Below are 14,769 nucleotides of genomic sequence, written 5' to 3'. Positions count from 1 at the left end.
CGAGCAAAAGGGACTGAGCTGACAAAAACCTTATCACAAAATAATTCTACCATAAAAAGCTAAGACGTCTTAAGAATAGGCCACGCCCCCGAGAGGATGATGAAACATGAGCGATCCATGTGAAATAATGACAGCTTGAAGGATGATGTCGATATTTGGGGTTTTTGACGGGCTGACTGTGTTTATATTTTTCTGTTTCCAACATGAGCCACATGTTGCATCATTGTTTTTTTTGGGCTATAAATACCGTGTGGCTTTTTGTGGATCAAACCTCAACTAGTTTTTCAATCCATTTTTTTAATGAAAACAATCTGACAAACTATATTCTTTCTATTTCTGTCAAAGTTTCTTCCAGCTATAATAGGGCTGGGCAATAAATCAAATTATTTAAATTAAATTGTAATTTTTAATATTTAAGGAAAATAATAATAAATAATACTTCAAATAATGCTTGAAAATATTAGAAAAAAATACAAACAAATACAAGATTGAATTTATGAACGTGTTTTAGGGATTGATTGAGTTGATTTGCTAACAAAATTGTTTTTCACGTACAATTAATACTTTTAGCAACACATTTTTTCTGCCGACTGTAAATGACATCACAAATGTCAAAGGCTAATTTCACAACCAATTAATCACGGTTCAGCTCATGAATGTCACATGACCAACAGGGGAGCCAGGATCGGTCGTTACCCGAGACTTGAGTACAGTCGATGTCATTTTCTGTCCAATAGCAAGTAGAAAAATGAAAGAGAAAAAAGTAATTTTATAGATATCATTTTTACATTAAAATCCATTTAGATATCTAATTAATTATATAGAATAGCTTTTTACTCAAAAAAATTGCAAAATAAGCGAACTATCCCTTTAAGCAAGTTATGCACATTTTATGTATATTAAGTGTATGAGTTTAAGACTGATTTTATATTAGTATTCATTATTTGGTCAGAATATTCTAGTAATCGCCTTGAATGAATGTTACACAAAAATTAGGATTTGATTTTTGAGCCAAATTGTCCAAAATTGTCCAAAAAAAAAAAACTACCGGTACAACCATCCTCGCGAATAAAAGGCCCTTGTCTTCCTTCTGTTTGTTGTTTATTGACTGTTCTAAGTCGCTTGATCCTAACATTAATTTGACAACTCTCAGCCGCTCTTCCATTTTCATGTCTTCCTTCTGTCCTCCCACCCATGACACAGGATTATGGAGGTTATTTTCAAAGGATTGTTTTTTTAAACAATTAATTTAGACGTGACACAACTCTTTATTAGTTTTAAATACACACAAGAAAAACACAGAAATGTTCCTCTTTAAGAAACCGCATCTGCCATTATTATAATGCATCAATACACGAGAATTTACTGTGGGTTTCACAGGCAAGCCTACCTGATGTTTATGCACAGTGGTGACAGTAGTTGACCTTTTTGACAGCGGCCCAACACAAAGTCCTGTCGACGCCCATTTAGAGGATGTTACATCATGACTAATCGGCTCCAAGTCTATATATAAAACCATTATGTTTGAAAGAGAGAGTGAGACGCTGGCACGACAGCTGTTCCTGGCAAAAGCTCTGATCCGTCTAACTTCACATGGAATGCAGTGGAATGACGGAATGTGATGAATTCTGACCATCGCATGCATGTTTCAATCTTGCAAAATGTGTGCGCGATGCCAGTGAAATCCTTTGTACATCAAGTAGTAAATGATTATTTTGAGAGCCGCTTGAAGAGGCAATTCTGTTATCGGCATGAACCATATTTCCTGTTGTCAAGGGGGATGTGGGATCCTAAACTTAGGTTGAAGTTTTACTTCCTGCTTTGGTAAGCTTGCAAACACCCAGATAGTAAAACTCAGAGGAGCTCAGACTGTACAGACAGAACCGCCTGTAATTTATGAATTTTTCATCGGTAGATGTGCAGGCCTCGTGCTCCAACAATGGACCATTCCAACTGGGGTGTAACGTTCAGGCAAGAACATGTCTGTGGTTTAACATTTATGTTATGTTGTGGGTCAAATTGACCCAAATGAATATTGTATGTTTGGGGGGGCTCAGTTTTAAGCAAATGAAGTAGTCACATTAACAAGGAGGAAGTAGATAGGAACGCTATGTAAATGTATCTCAGGAAGTTAACTGGGACTTCATTCATTCAATAATTCAAAAACTCAACAGCCACAACAGTGCGCGGTCCTAAATTAAAGGGACAATTTGTAAGATTGTTTTTCATTACGGACAACAGGAGGTGCTACATTTACCGTTGTCCGTAAGCTATAACAGACATGGCCGCCTCCAGAGGGGTGCCACCCCCCATGTCATATCATTTCATGATAACTAGACCTACAGTTATATTTAAAACATACTGATAATTATTAAGAACACATTAATTTGCGCGTTTTTGAAATTTACAATCATTCAATTAGTTCCTTTTACTGAAAAATGGTCTAAATCTTACACATTGTCCCTTTAAGCATGTCCAAGCCAGTTTGTTGTGATCCTGTCGCTTTTTCCTCTATATTCATGATACTTGAGACATATTTTTACATTTTTTGCACTTATGCAATTAATGGTGTATGAGTAATTAATTCAAAATGAACCATAATGAATTTCAGACACAAAGTGTGAGGAAGCTTAAACAAGAAGGGGGAAACCAAATCCTCTCAGAAATCTTGATTTCCTACCGAGCACAACTAGCGTCATCCTGTGTCTGCTGTACTGTATATACAGTGTCCAGATGTGTGCAGCTGTCTGTGGGAATGAGAGCAGTGTGTGAGTGGGACAGGAAATTATGTCAGCCATCCTCAAGGAGATTCTGTTTTGCTCTGGGAATGCACTCGGAGAGTCACATGGTGCCTGACTCTGTCACACATTATAAAACAAACACTCATGTGATGGCTTTAAAAATAACAGTCGCCTGACTAATGTCTTCTAGAATACGTATTACATTGATCATGAGAGTTTTCACACTCTGCTAGGCTGAAGAAATGAGCAGGAGGATGGGGGAGGGGAGTGTGGGTGTGAGTGTGAGTGTGTGTGTGTGTATCAAATCAGTGCCTTCAAGCATAAGCAGTAGTTAAGCCAATTTGGTAAAGCAGATCAGCTCGGTTTTGCGCAGCTCAAGACGTCAAGGTCAAGTTGTCTTCGCTAAGTGAAATGCTGACTAGCGATGTGAAGCTCGCAAACAAACGGCGTCTTTTGAACAGCTCTTCACTGTGAACGATTGCAACTGAGTCTTTGGAAGACAACCCCTCCCCCCACCTTCACCGATTTACCCCCATCCACCACTCACTTCTGTAGAGCGCGTTATCTTAGCATATTAGCACCGTACAGTTTTAAATGGGTTTTTTTGTGTGTGTGTGTGTTTTTTAACTCTGGAGCAAGTGTAAAAAAAAAAAAAAAGGGTCACATAGGGGCCGAGAGAAAAATGTTTCATTTTTTAAGTCTTGTCTACTTTCTGTCACCGAATTGCCAGGTGCATGTAATCCAAAATGCCCTCGCTCCTTCAGGACGCACATGATGGCGCAGCATGTGCTGACAATTCCCAAATATAGTAAACACGATTTCCCCGGCACAACAATGAAAACGTGCGTGTGTGACTTTATGACAATGAAAACGTTTTTAATGCCGAGGCATTTGTGCCTGTCAGAGCCCTTTGTTTCAGTGAGGCAAACAACAACATCACCTGTGGAGGGACTATGCATGTGCATACACATACAGAGACACACACACACACACACACACACAAGACAATATGGTGTAATCTGACCCCCGCCAGGGTTTGCCCCTGGCAGCAAGGCGACAATCACTCATGTGGTGTTAAGGGACACACAGCGATGTCAGCTTGTATCTCCCACCAGTGTCGTGTTTCAGCTTTTACTGCAGCTTGCTGCTGCTTCAAGTAAGGATGTTTTTTTTTATTTATTTATTTTCATTATTACAAGCTTTTCCACCAATTGTTTTTACTTTAAGTTTTTTCTTTATGAGGTTTTTCATAATTGGATGTTTTTAGTTTATTACGTTTCTTCATTTATTACACCGTATATCTTCTCAATTATGTTTTGTTGTATTCTTTTAACTGATTTTGTGTTGTTTATTATACGTTGCTTGTTTTTATTCATATTTGTGTTTGTTATACAGTGTTTTATTTAGTGTTTTTTATTATTATCATTCATTATACATTTTTATATGTGTTCTTTTTACAATATTTAAACCTTTTATTTGAAAATTCAAGTCAGATCTTCTTTGAAATTAACTCCATTAAAGTCACATAATCCCTCTTGAATTATTTCCCATCTGTAGTCTCGTCCTCATTTTACCGTTTCCCCTCCCTGCTTGACTGAGTGACTAATTTGAATTTTCAAACGGTCACCAGTCACCCTTTGCTATTTTTTTTAACCCCACACAGGATGTACACTCATCTCTCCCACTTCCTTTTTCCATCCTTTTCTTTTAGGACAACCAGATAGTGAGACAGCAGCTGAGCCGTAGACAGAAAAAGCAAGCGGGGGTTTGACGTGATATCACACACACAAACACATGGTATAGCCTACACACACAAACTATCTCTGAGGGCATAACACTTTCTTTGTTCTCAATTACATGGAAAATGTTAGGGGGAATTCGATGATGTCTATCCACATTCCAGACACGGACACACACACACGCACATGTGTGTTGGAGTGAGTCTTTGTGCGCATGTCATTGAGGTCAGTTTAACAGAGGAGTGTGGTTGACTCTCTCAGAGGCAGCTTTGACAAACCAAGTCATTTTAAAGGAGGTTTTGAAGACTGACCTCACTGCGGTCTTTAGACTGTGGAAGAACTAGGTCAACTGTGACCAAGGTTATTTGAGGAAAATATATTATAGTTTGTGAAAAGGTTTTATTTCTCTTGGATGTTGGCTTTCCTTGATGGGTGTTTAAAGCGCTATTCATCAAAGTTTTATTTTTCACATAGGTGGGCAATGGATCTCAGCAGATTGAATTTGGGTGTTCACTTTTATTGCCTTGTTTCAACCCCAAAAATTATTTGATTTTGGTTCATTGATATTTATTTAAGCATTTATTATGCACTTCCATTGTCACAAGTTTCTGAAGAATATTAATTACCCTGACAAAAAATAAAACTGGGTCATTTTGTACAGATCAATACGGAAATTTGGTGAAATTTAGTTTCAACTGTCTATATGACGTGATGACAAGCCATCACCTCAACGACCTGAAAGCAAATACTTACTTTGACGTCTTGCTCGAGTGTTCGGATCAGTTCGCCATCAACTTGCCCCGTTTGGGCTACTCGGATGGAGCGCCGCTCCGACTTCCTCAGCCTGTACTGCAAAATGCGGCAGGTCTTGTTCGCCTGTCCATAAGACACAAATGTTAGGATCAAAACACTGAGAAAAATCCAAAAGTTGTGAGTGGACTATGATAGCATTTGACGCAGAATTTCAAGTACGTCAACCAATTTTGAACTAGAATATTGTGTATATCTTATTATAGTGGGATTTTCCCACGAAAGTGTCAAACCCAATCAAAAGGTTCCACTGTATTCACTAGAGGTGTGCCAGAAAATCAATTCACGAAAGAATCAAGATTTTAATTCACTGTGATTTTTGATCGATATCAAATCGATTTTAAAAAATGAAAAACAACAAACATACAATTGTTGTCAGCTTCCGTTAACTACGCCAAAAGTGCACTGCCAATAAAGACAAATCAACACGCAAGCAGTGTGCTGTGAAGGCCAACTTCAAAATAAACACACCAGATAATACATGGACATGAATGCAATGGCTGTAGTATGCTTTTATTTTGAAGATCTTTCACGGTGTTGATTGCTAGCCTCCAGCAGCTAGCTTTACTCCACCTCGTGACTCAATTTGTATTGCCATCACATCACGTCCCTTCCAACATCAACAAACCGCCGTTAAAAATAAAAACGCTGATTAAGTAACGCCAAGAAACGGCTAGCCAACAATACACCACTAGTCAAGCGTTAGCACGAGAGACAAACTCCAAGGTGCATTCAAATGCAGTTGGACATTTCCAACTCAGACAGAAAAAAGATCCATCTATTCTTTGAACTGCAAAAATCAAATAACAAGGATTCTGGCGTCCATTCTGGTTTAGAGTAACATTTGTGGTCCACACTGTTTTTTTTTAATGAAAAAAGGCACTTTTCTTATAGGTCAAAACTTTAAAAAAAATGTAAAAAAGGAAAAAAAAAACTCTTGCAAAGCAGACTGGAATGGATCATGAGAATACTTTGCACATCTACAGATCAAAGAAGAAATCATTACCAATCAAATCATTTTGAATCGAAAATCCGTTTCAATCCAAAATCCATTCTGAGGCCCACAATCAGAATCGAATCTGTAAACGATTCCCAGACATTCACACATCAGAAGAACATTCCGCAGCACTCCGATTCAACCTGCGTTCTTGAACTAAGTCAACAAAGAAAATGAGGTTCAGAGAGAGGCTGAGCTCTCATTTAGTCATGCCTGCCTGCACACACAGATAGGCACGCACATGCATACACACCTGCTCCAGCTGTTGCCGCAGCTCCTGCAGCTGGTAGACGTCGTCCTCCATGTACATGTCCCTCATCTCCAGCATCTCGGATCTCAGCTCTTCCATCTCATCCTGGAAACAGAGCCAAACACACCGGACCGAATCATCCATCCGTTTTCTATTGCTTAGCTTTTTCATGTTCATGAGACATAATCTGCCTTCGTATTTGCTTGGATTCTTTCCATAATTACCCGTTAACTGCCCAGCCTTCCTCACAATTATCCCGAAAGTTACGATGATGATTACGACGCCACATTTAGTCACATAAATAAAATCACTTCACTTTGGGAGTATGCCTTGAGTAACCAAAAACTGAAAGAATACTAGGGGACTACCCTTGAATTGATTTTTCACTCTTTCCACTTGTCAGTAAGGAGGTAAAAGGTCATTGAATGTTTATTGGATTCTTTTTTTAAATACTCTTACAGTCCCTACGGGGAAATGTCATGTTTCCAGCTCCAATTAGGAGAAAAGAAAAGGTGATTCCTCCATCGTAAGTTGATAAAAAAAAAATACAATGTGACAGAGGGTGGACAAGCCGTTGACAGCACGATGATGATTCAAGATTCTTGTACATAACAGAGATGAATTATTCATTGGGGTGGGAGGAGCATAAATCATATTATGTCACTGTGTTTAAAATTCTGTGCCTGGCTCCAAGAGAGACTTGCGTTTGTGGGACACTGTTAAACTAATAGAGTTATTCCCAGTGTGTCCAGTAAGCAGCCAAAAATATGATGATTGCCTGCAGTGGTTATAATGCTGTCATCATTTACTACACTGGAATATTTGGGTCAGCAGTTAATGTTAAAATCCAACCGTAGCGACAAAATAAAAATTGTGTGCGGGTGTCCATGGTTTTGCTGAATGGTGGGGAACCAATCCTGCGTTTTACTGTGTTTGTGGGGACCTCTTGAATGTATGAGGACCGTTTTGATGGATCCCCCAAGTTCAGACCTTTTGAGGGTCAGGACTTGCTTTTGCGGTAAAGTTTTGAATTTGATTTTGGTTGAGGTTGATGTTAAACTTAGGGGTTAGGACAGTGGTTCTCAACCTTTTTCTAGTGATATATCCCCGGTGAAATATTTTTCCAGCCAGGTACCCCTTAACCAGTGTAAAGCGTTTCGGGGTAAAAAAAAAATAAAAAAACAAAAAACCCTTAAAACATGCCATCAGTGTCTGATTTATTCAAATTTAGACTATTTCAAACTTCATTTATATTGGTCCACAAAAAATAATGAACATAAAGTGCCCTCTTTTGGACCATAGAAGAAATTTGTTATCAAAAAGAAATGAATTAATTATCAATAAACTTTTTTCCACAAAAAATAATCAGTGTAAAGTGTTAGATCTATTCTCACAAAAATAATCATTATGAATAAATATTTATCTACAGAAAAATATTCAACATGGTGTCCTGTTTTGGGATTACAGTAGAAAATATTTAACTTTTGGGATCATAGTTGAGATGCGTTCTCAAAAATAAATTATTAACTTGACAGGTAACGAGAGGTGGCACATGACAAGTTGGGTCGAACCATTTTAGTATGGGGGGAAATCTGGCTTTTTACAGTAATAAAATTAAATAACCTACTGAAAATAAAATGTGTTATATGAACTTAGATTTTCCTGAAACAATTACTTCAATAACATTTTTAAAGGATTTTTGCATGTTTGTTTCATTTAAAACCTCTAGTACCCCCTGAAGTTCCTTCAGGTACCTGTAGGGGTACTAGTACCCCCATTTGAGAACCACTGGGCTAGTCGTCAAAACTTGGGGGCCCCAGATATTTTTTATGTGCTGCATGTCTAAAATTGTAGCAGTAGAATAACCAGCTTTTAAACTGAATTATTAAACCCAAGAATATCGACACATACAAACTTCCTTGCGGGCTGTTACTACTACTGCGGGAAGACAGGAGTACTATTGTGAATCAATTGGCGCCACAATGCCCAGAGCGCAACACATTTTGTAAAAAATAGAGCGGAAGAAGTGAATTAAAGGCGAAAACAGGAAGTAGTAGGCCAAAAAGTCAGGAAAGGAGGGGAATAGGAAGGATAAACGGTAAGGGAAAGGGGAAAAGGTGGGGAAAACAGAGCATGAAACACGAGCAGACATTAAGGCGGAGAAAACATAACTGCAGAGAACCAAGCAAGATGTGAGGTCACGGAGCTGGGGAATCAAGTTAATGTGCTGGGAGAAATGCTCCACTGACCCGCTTTTCACAGCTAACTGGGAAGAACAACAGGGATGAGATTTTCTCTGTCACGTGATCAGCCAGAAAGTCAGGAGAAGAAAGTCAACCAATCAAAAACCGGTCTCGTGTTCGAAATTACAGCTGAGCAACATTTGCTCTGATAATTGCTCTGCTGGTACACAGCATGCACTTGGAGAAGAAGAAGAAAAAAAACATTTTTGCTTGATTAAGTCATGCATGTAGAATAGTCTTTCCAGAACTTAAAAGTTGTATGAGTTTGATTTTCTTAAGTCTTTTCTGGGCTCTTTTTTTTAACCTTCCTGTCATGTTGTTGCATTAAACTGACCCATTTGAAAGATAAAGTTGAATGTAGTTTTCCAGTACAAGGCATGTACTTGGAGTATGTATAATCAACATATCCATTAAAATGGCAATTGTATTAGTTTTTGTCAGAATGCTTTTTTTCTATGAATAATCTAATCCGCCTCACCACCAGTCTTTTTACCGCATGTGCACCTTACAAATCCTGCACAGTGCAGGAAAGCTGCTGAATACATATTATAGTTTGCACTACATGATATTTTGCACTATTATACTCATATGTACACAGTTTCTTCCACTCCATCTGATCCATAATATGCTCAGAATGTAAGTCTATTCATTTATTCGCGGATCATTATAATTGCCCTTATTGCTCCTACTGTATTTTTTGTTTTTTCGCCTACTTTATTATTACTTGATTGTGAAAACGTTGTCTGCTTGGGGAAGTGAACTGATTAAGAATTTCATGATGTTGTATTGCTATGCATTTGTCAATAGAACTCTTGAACCTTGAAAACACACAAAAATGGTGGAAAAAAAACAATATAACAAGTTAATGGCAACTGTAAATAAAAATTAATAGGTTATTAAAGAGATATGAGAATATTCTATCAAAGTCCTCTACTTGTGCTGATGATGCTTGGTTCATTTGCACCAAGCAGGTGTTCCTCACAGCTGCAACAACAGTTGGCACAAAGCTATTTTATTGGGGGATGGGCCCGTTAATGCAATCACATGTAATCACATAATTCTTCCCAGATCTAGATTGGTGTTTAAATAATTGAGCAATCCATTGCTTATTTTGCATGAATGGATATGTAATTCTACAGTAAAGAACTTAAAGTAGTTAAAATCTAGGTAAGTGTATGGATTGATAAATCTGCTGCACAGTTAATCTGTTTCAAAAATAATCATAGTCAATTGGATCAAATAACCAATTATTTATTTGAAGAGATTATTTTTAAGTAATGAAGCAAAGGAATAAGCATCATTTGCCACTTACAATGAATGAGACAGCTGATAAGCGTGACAATGTTTTTTATTTTAATTGAAATTCGATACTTCATTTAACACCCGATGTTGTTAAATAATATGGGATCGAGTGGAAATTTAAATGACTTTTGAAGGCCAACCAGGCGTGCTTTTTAATCAAGCTGCATAGCAGCTTCATATCTGCAAGATTTGCGCTTGTGCTACGACTCAACTTGCAAACTTTAGCCTTGGGTTGAATATCTCGAGGAGCACCCTTGTGTAAGCAAGGCTCAGCGATAATGGAAAATATTCTATTTAGTATGCTGTAGGTGTGCAACACAATGTTATTCTCAAATCGAGTCAAATGTTTTTAACATGACGCTAATAGTCAAGAAACAGTATCCTGCAAAAGTAACCGTTTTATCAGTTCTGTTGTTGACTATAAATGACATCACAGTTGCTCAAGCCTCAGGTATTGACCAATCACGGCTGAGCTTGCGATTGTCATGTGACCAAATTTATAAAAAAGAAAAAAAATGAGCCAGTCATCGGTCACCACATGGAGACAGGTGGATTTTTCTGCTTCGTTCATATTTAAATCAAAAATGTAATCAGAATGCCATGTTTAGACTTGCACAGAACTATTATTCTTAAGAAATAGCAGTGGTATCCAAACTATCACTCAGGTCAATTTGTGGCCCGCCATCCATTTATCGGGGCAGAGGCAAATTTTAAAAATGGAAATGTTGGTGGGAAAAAATTGAAGGGAGTATATCATTTTTTAAAATGATTTGTATCATGTAGAGCTTTATGCTTATGACAGTTTCTATTTAAAAGACAGAAGAGAACAAAGAATTTGATTTTAGAGGCAAAAAAATTGTTTCTGTAGCAGGGTCCAATTTATGTGACTTTTAAAAATGGTCGACTGACTACTAGTTTGTTCTTGTTCTGGTTCTGAATGTGAAGGTGGGACTGTGTGTGTGTGTCTAGTGCGATAACAAACTCATTGTTATGGTGGGCCACATTGTGGTTGTAGTTTCTGTCAGAGGGCCGCTGACTTTGGGAATTAAAAAACAAAACTTATATTTTAAAAATTTGAAGAAAAGTTTATACAGTATTTTAGTCAGAAACTTGAAGTCAAATCAGCATTTGGCGGTTCGCATCAAAGGATGTGGCGGGCTGGATCTGGCCCCCGAGCCATGAGTTTGACACCTAAGGTCTAGTGGGATACAGGGCCGTTTGTACCAAGAATTCCTAAATTATTTGCCACGTTTAATAGAAAGCTGTTCTGTAGCAATTTATCCAATGAAGTTGAAGTGAAAAAGTTTTGACACCCCTGCTTTAAATAGTGTGCTAAAATAAACCTGATCAGCAGATTACACAATCACCAAATCCACAAACATCCAAACACGTTCAAACGTGACTTACTTTCAGGTAATCATTCTCCGATCTCAGCTCCTCAATTTCCCTCACAAACTCCTCGTGCATACCGTCGGCAAACTCCTCGGTGAGGTCAGAGAAGGCCAGAGATGTGCTGGCTGGCATCCGGCTGTCCACCGAGGTGAGCGAGCGTTCCTCTGCCGGGGACGCGCTCTCTTCGCCGGCCTCAGCACCAAGGGACGATCGGTCCTTGGAGCTTTTGCCTTGTTGCTGGCTAGTTCCATTCCCGAGCGGATTGTCCCCGTCCAGCCCGCCGCCCCGGCTGCTCCTCGACTCGGTGTCACTACTGGGGGCGTCTGTGGAGAGTTTGTGATCCTCGGAGGCGCAATCGGACAATTCGGAACTGCTGTCTGTTGGAGAAAGCTTCCCAGCGGCGCAACCGGAATCCTTGGATAGATCGTCCGATCCAATACTGGCGTCCGATACTCTCCTCCGTGCACCGCCGCTACTTTTGGCCATCTTGGCGCCTGAGTTTTTAGACGACGAGCCGGCGGGGGAAGCGCACGATTTGACCGCGGATTTCACACCAGCTTTATCGATTTTACCATCTTTCCCACTCAGACATCCGATGGGGCTCCGTCTGGAAATGCGGCTCCCCAGGTGGATCCCACCCGGCTTAACGCTCAGGCTGGGTGCCCCGATTCCACCGCGGATTTTCGTGAGGGACCACCCGGGAACATCCTTGGGTCTGGCGGGTGACGGAGCGCGATTGATTTTCTTCTTTCCGCCCTCTTGAGATGATAATAGAGCGGGAAGCTCCGCGTGCTGGCCGCAGTCCGAGCTCTCACTCCCGCCTCCGTTTTCCATCTTCTGCCGGAGATGGAGTCTCCGTTCCTTGGGCGAGGCGAAGGAGAGGTGAGCCGGGGTGTTGTGGACATCAACCTCCTTTGACTTTGTCATTCATTCCGCTTGAAACGAACCCGAAAAAAAAAAACAGAAATGAAAGCGCTTGTTGTTTGTAGGGTTGTTTTCCACCGAGAGAGGCAGAAGTTCAACGGAAACGAATAAACAACAGCGCGCAGACAAAAGGAGCCAGATACTCGCTTTGACTACAATGAAAAGCTCACGCGGTGAAGCGATGCAGAAAAATAAAATACGATATTTTTAAAAAGTGCACTCTTCGCCGTGTTTAGTAATGCAAGAAATTCCGCCGGAAATTCTTTTCTATCTATATAAAAAGATACACAATTCCCTCCCAAAACTGCAGCGGTTATAGTCCCAACGGTTTCTGCCTTCCAGGTCGAGTGCGTGAAGACTTGGAGGCGGAGAAGTCGCCTCTCTCTCCCCGCCCACATAACGGGACCGAGGGATAACACGCACCTACCACAACAGTTACGCGGTGAAAAAAATCGTTACAACAAAACCCATTCCCGTCGTGTTCCTCTACACAGCTGCTCGTTTTTACGGTCATCGGAACAACAACAAAAAATAATCAACCGTGGAATCGTTGTTAAATTCTGCCCGTCACAAATAAATATGTCATTAAAAATAAACACAAGTAAAACCATCAAACAAAATCAACAAATCAGCCATAACACCCAGAAACATGGAATTATTTACAATACATTAAACATTTTTATCGTTCATATGACTTCACATTTACTATTCTGTATAATAATAATAATAATAATAGTAATAATAATAATAGTAATAATAATAATAATGACGTATGAAAAGTCACATATTCAAAGATACACAAGGACATGAATTTACCAAGATAAACTCATGATACATATCTATAATTCTGTATATGAGCGGCGACTCATTGGAAATTCCTACAGCTCTCTTTTGCCACCTAGAGAAAATTATATGACACTACAGAAAGATTGTAGACCATATAACGAATGGACAGACAGACGGACGCAATTACCCCTTAACCCATTTTAACCCACATTTTTCTTGGACATGAAAACATCCAAATCATATGCCATTGGCAACCCTTTGGAATAATCAAGAACTTTTTTTTTAAGTGAAAGTAGATGAAAAGGTGTGTTTTATGACCGGTCACAACAATGTAATTACTCATTGTGCAAACACACCAAACCAATTTGAGTAAGTGCAAATGCATACATCATCCTAAAGCTCACGTGTGCGAAAAATCTTTGTTCTATATGTTTATTTTAACATACTTTACTAACTTTTTGTTTGGGTCTTTTGAGGCTGTCATCTTTCTCTCGAAGTGCAACCCCAACAGCTTTGATCATGTGGCAATATTCTGTGAACATGTGACATTGTACACATTTCATCGACACATTGTAGTATTTCAGTAATTCGTGAAAAATGATTGAAAAATCATTTATAGAGCCTCATAAATAGAATTTTCTTTACGGTCACTTTTGTGACCGATGAGTTGAGATTTCGTTTAGAACTTGCCGTTTAATACACCTATCGCAAAATGTTTCTGCAGTACACAAACATAGCCACGCCTCCCCTCCCTGCGATGATTAACTGTTTGGCGTTGCAAGAGATCATCATATCACCAAATCCATGAGATAATCGCAAAGAGAACTTCTAGTAGACAGATTTGCTTTGGCAGGTTACCATAAACTAGTTAGAGGCTGCAGTTCTCTTTGGATGACAGAAGACAATACAACATGGGATTTAAAAATGAATGACAAAAAAAACCTTATGAGCTACAGTAACATAGTATGTACTGCCAATAATTTACTGCATTTATTTTTATCTTTAAATGTTGTCACAATGTAGGAGCATGGATTTGCATGATACAGGCGCTTTCAATAATAGAATCTCTTGATTTTCAGTGTGTTTTTTTTTTAAGAAGCTAAGATGGACACAATATAAAAATGCTGTCATTGCATGTACACTACAGACTAAGTAATTATCAGGCATTGACTTTTTTGTGCAGCTGATGAGCTGAATCAGCAGTGATGCTGCAACAATACACTGAATGCAACAAGGGAAAAGTCGTCGAATGCACATTTCCTTCCCTGATCTCTGTAATTTGTTGTTTTTTTTAAAAATATGTTTGTATAAACTTTAGGCATTAAATCTGAATTCATCTGTTCATTAATTGTTCGAGTTATTTTTAAATATTGTTAAAGCCTGCTTTCAGCTACATTCCTTTAACACTGAAAAAATATGATTATGAATAAATAAGTATTTTCTTTGGAGTTTTTACACTCTACAATTTTCTAATCATGGCATTTAGCAACTTTTATGCATTAATCATCGCTGCATATTTCACATTTAAATAATGCAATAAATTTCCCCTCTAATTGCGGTGTTGATGGAGCAGATTGAGCATCTG

General features: G+C 38.8%; 1 protein-coding gene across 1 annotated transcript in view; it reads right to left on the bottom strand.

Moving 5' to 3' along the window:
* The window catches only part of mtcl2 (microtubule crosslinking factor 2), a 59,777-nt gene extending 47,049 nt beyond the window's left edge, over positions 1–12,728 (bottom strand). Inside the window, exons 1-3 of the mRNA XM_088407309.1 lie at positions 11,490–12,728; positions 6,541–6,642; positions 5,234–5,356 (exon numbers count right to left, since the gene is read on the bottom strand). Coding sequence (XP_088263435.1) covers positions 5,234–5,356; positions 6,541–6,642; positions 11,490–12,401 — 1,137 coding nt within the window. The 5' untranslated portion in view covers positions 12,402–12,728. The remainder of the gene's footprint in view (positions 1–5,233; positions 5,357–6,540; positions 6,643–11,489) is intronic.
* Positions 12,729–14,769: the final 2,041 nt, after the last annotated feature.

The sequence above is a fragment of the Hippichthys cyanospilos genome, chromosome 2 (assembly GCF_059441005.1).
Source record: "Hippichthys cyanospilos isolate Australia breed blue-spotted pipefish chromosome 2, RoL_Hcya_1.0, whole genome shotgun sequence".
NCBI lineage: Eukaryota > Metazoa > Chordata > Actinopteri > Syngnathiformes > Syngnathidae > Hippichthys > Hippichthys cyanospilos.
The sequence above is the reverse complement of the archived record's forward strand: the minus strand, read 5'-3'. Positions and strand labels throughout refer to the sequence as shown.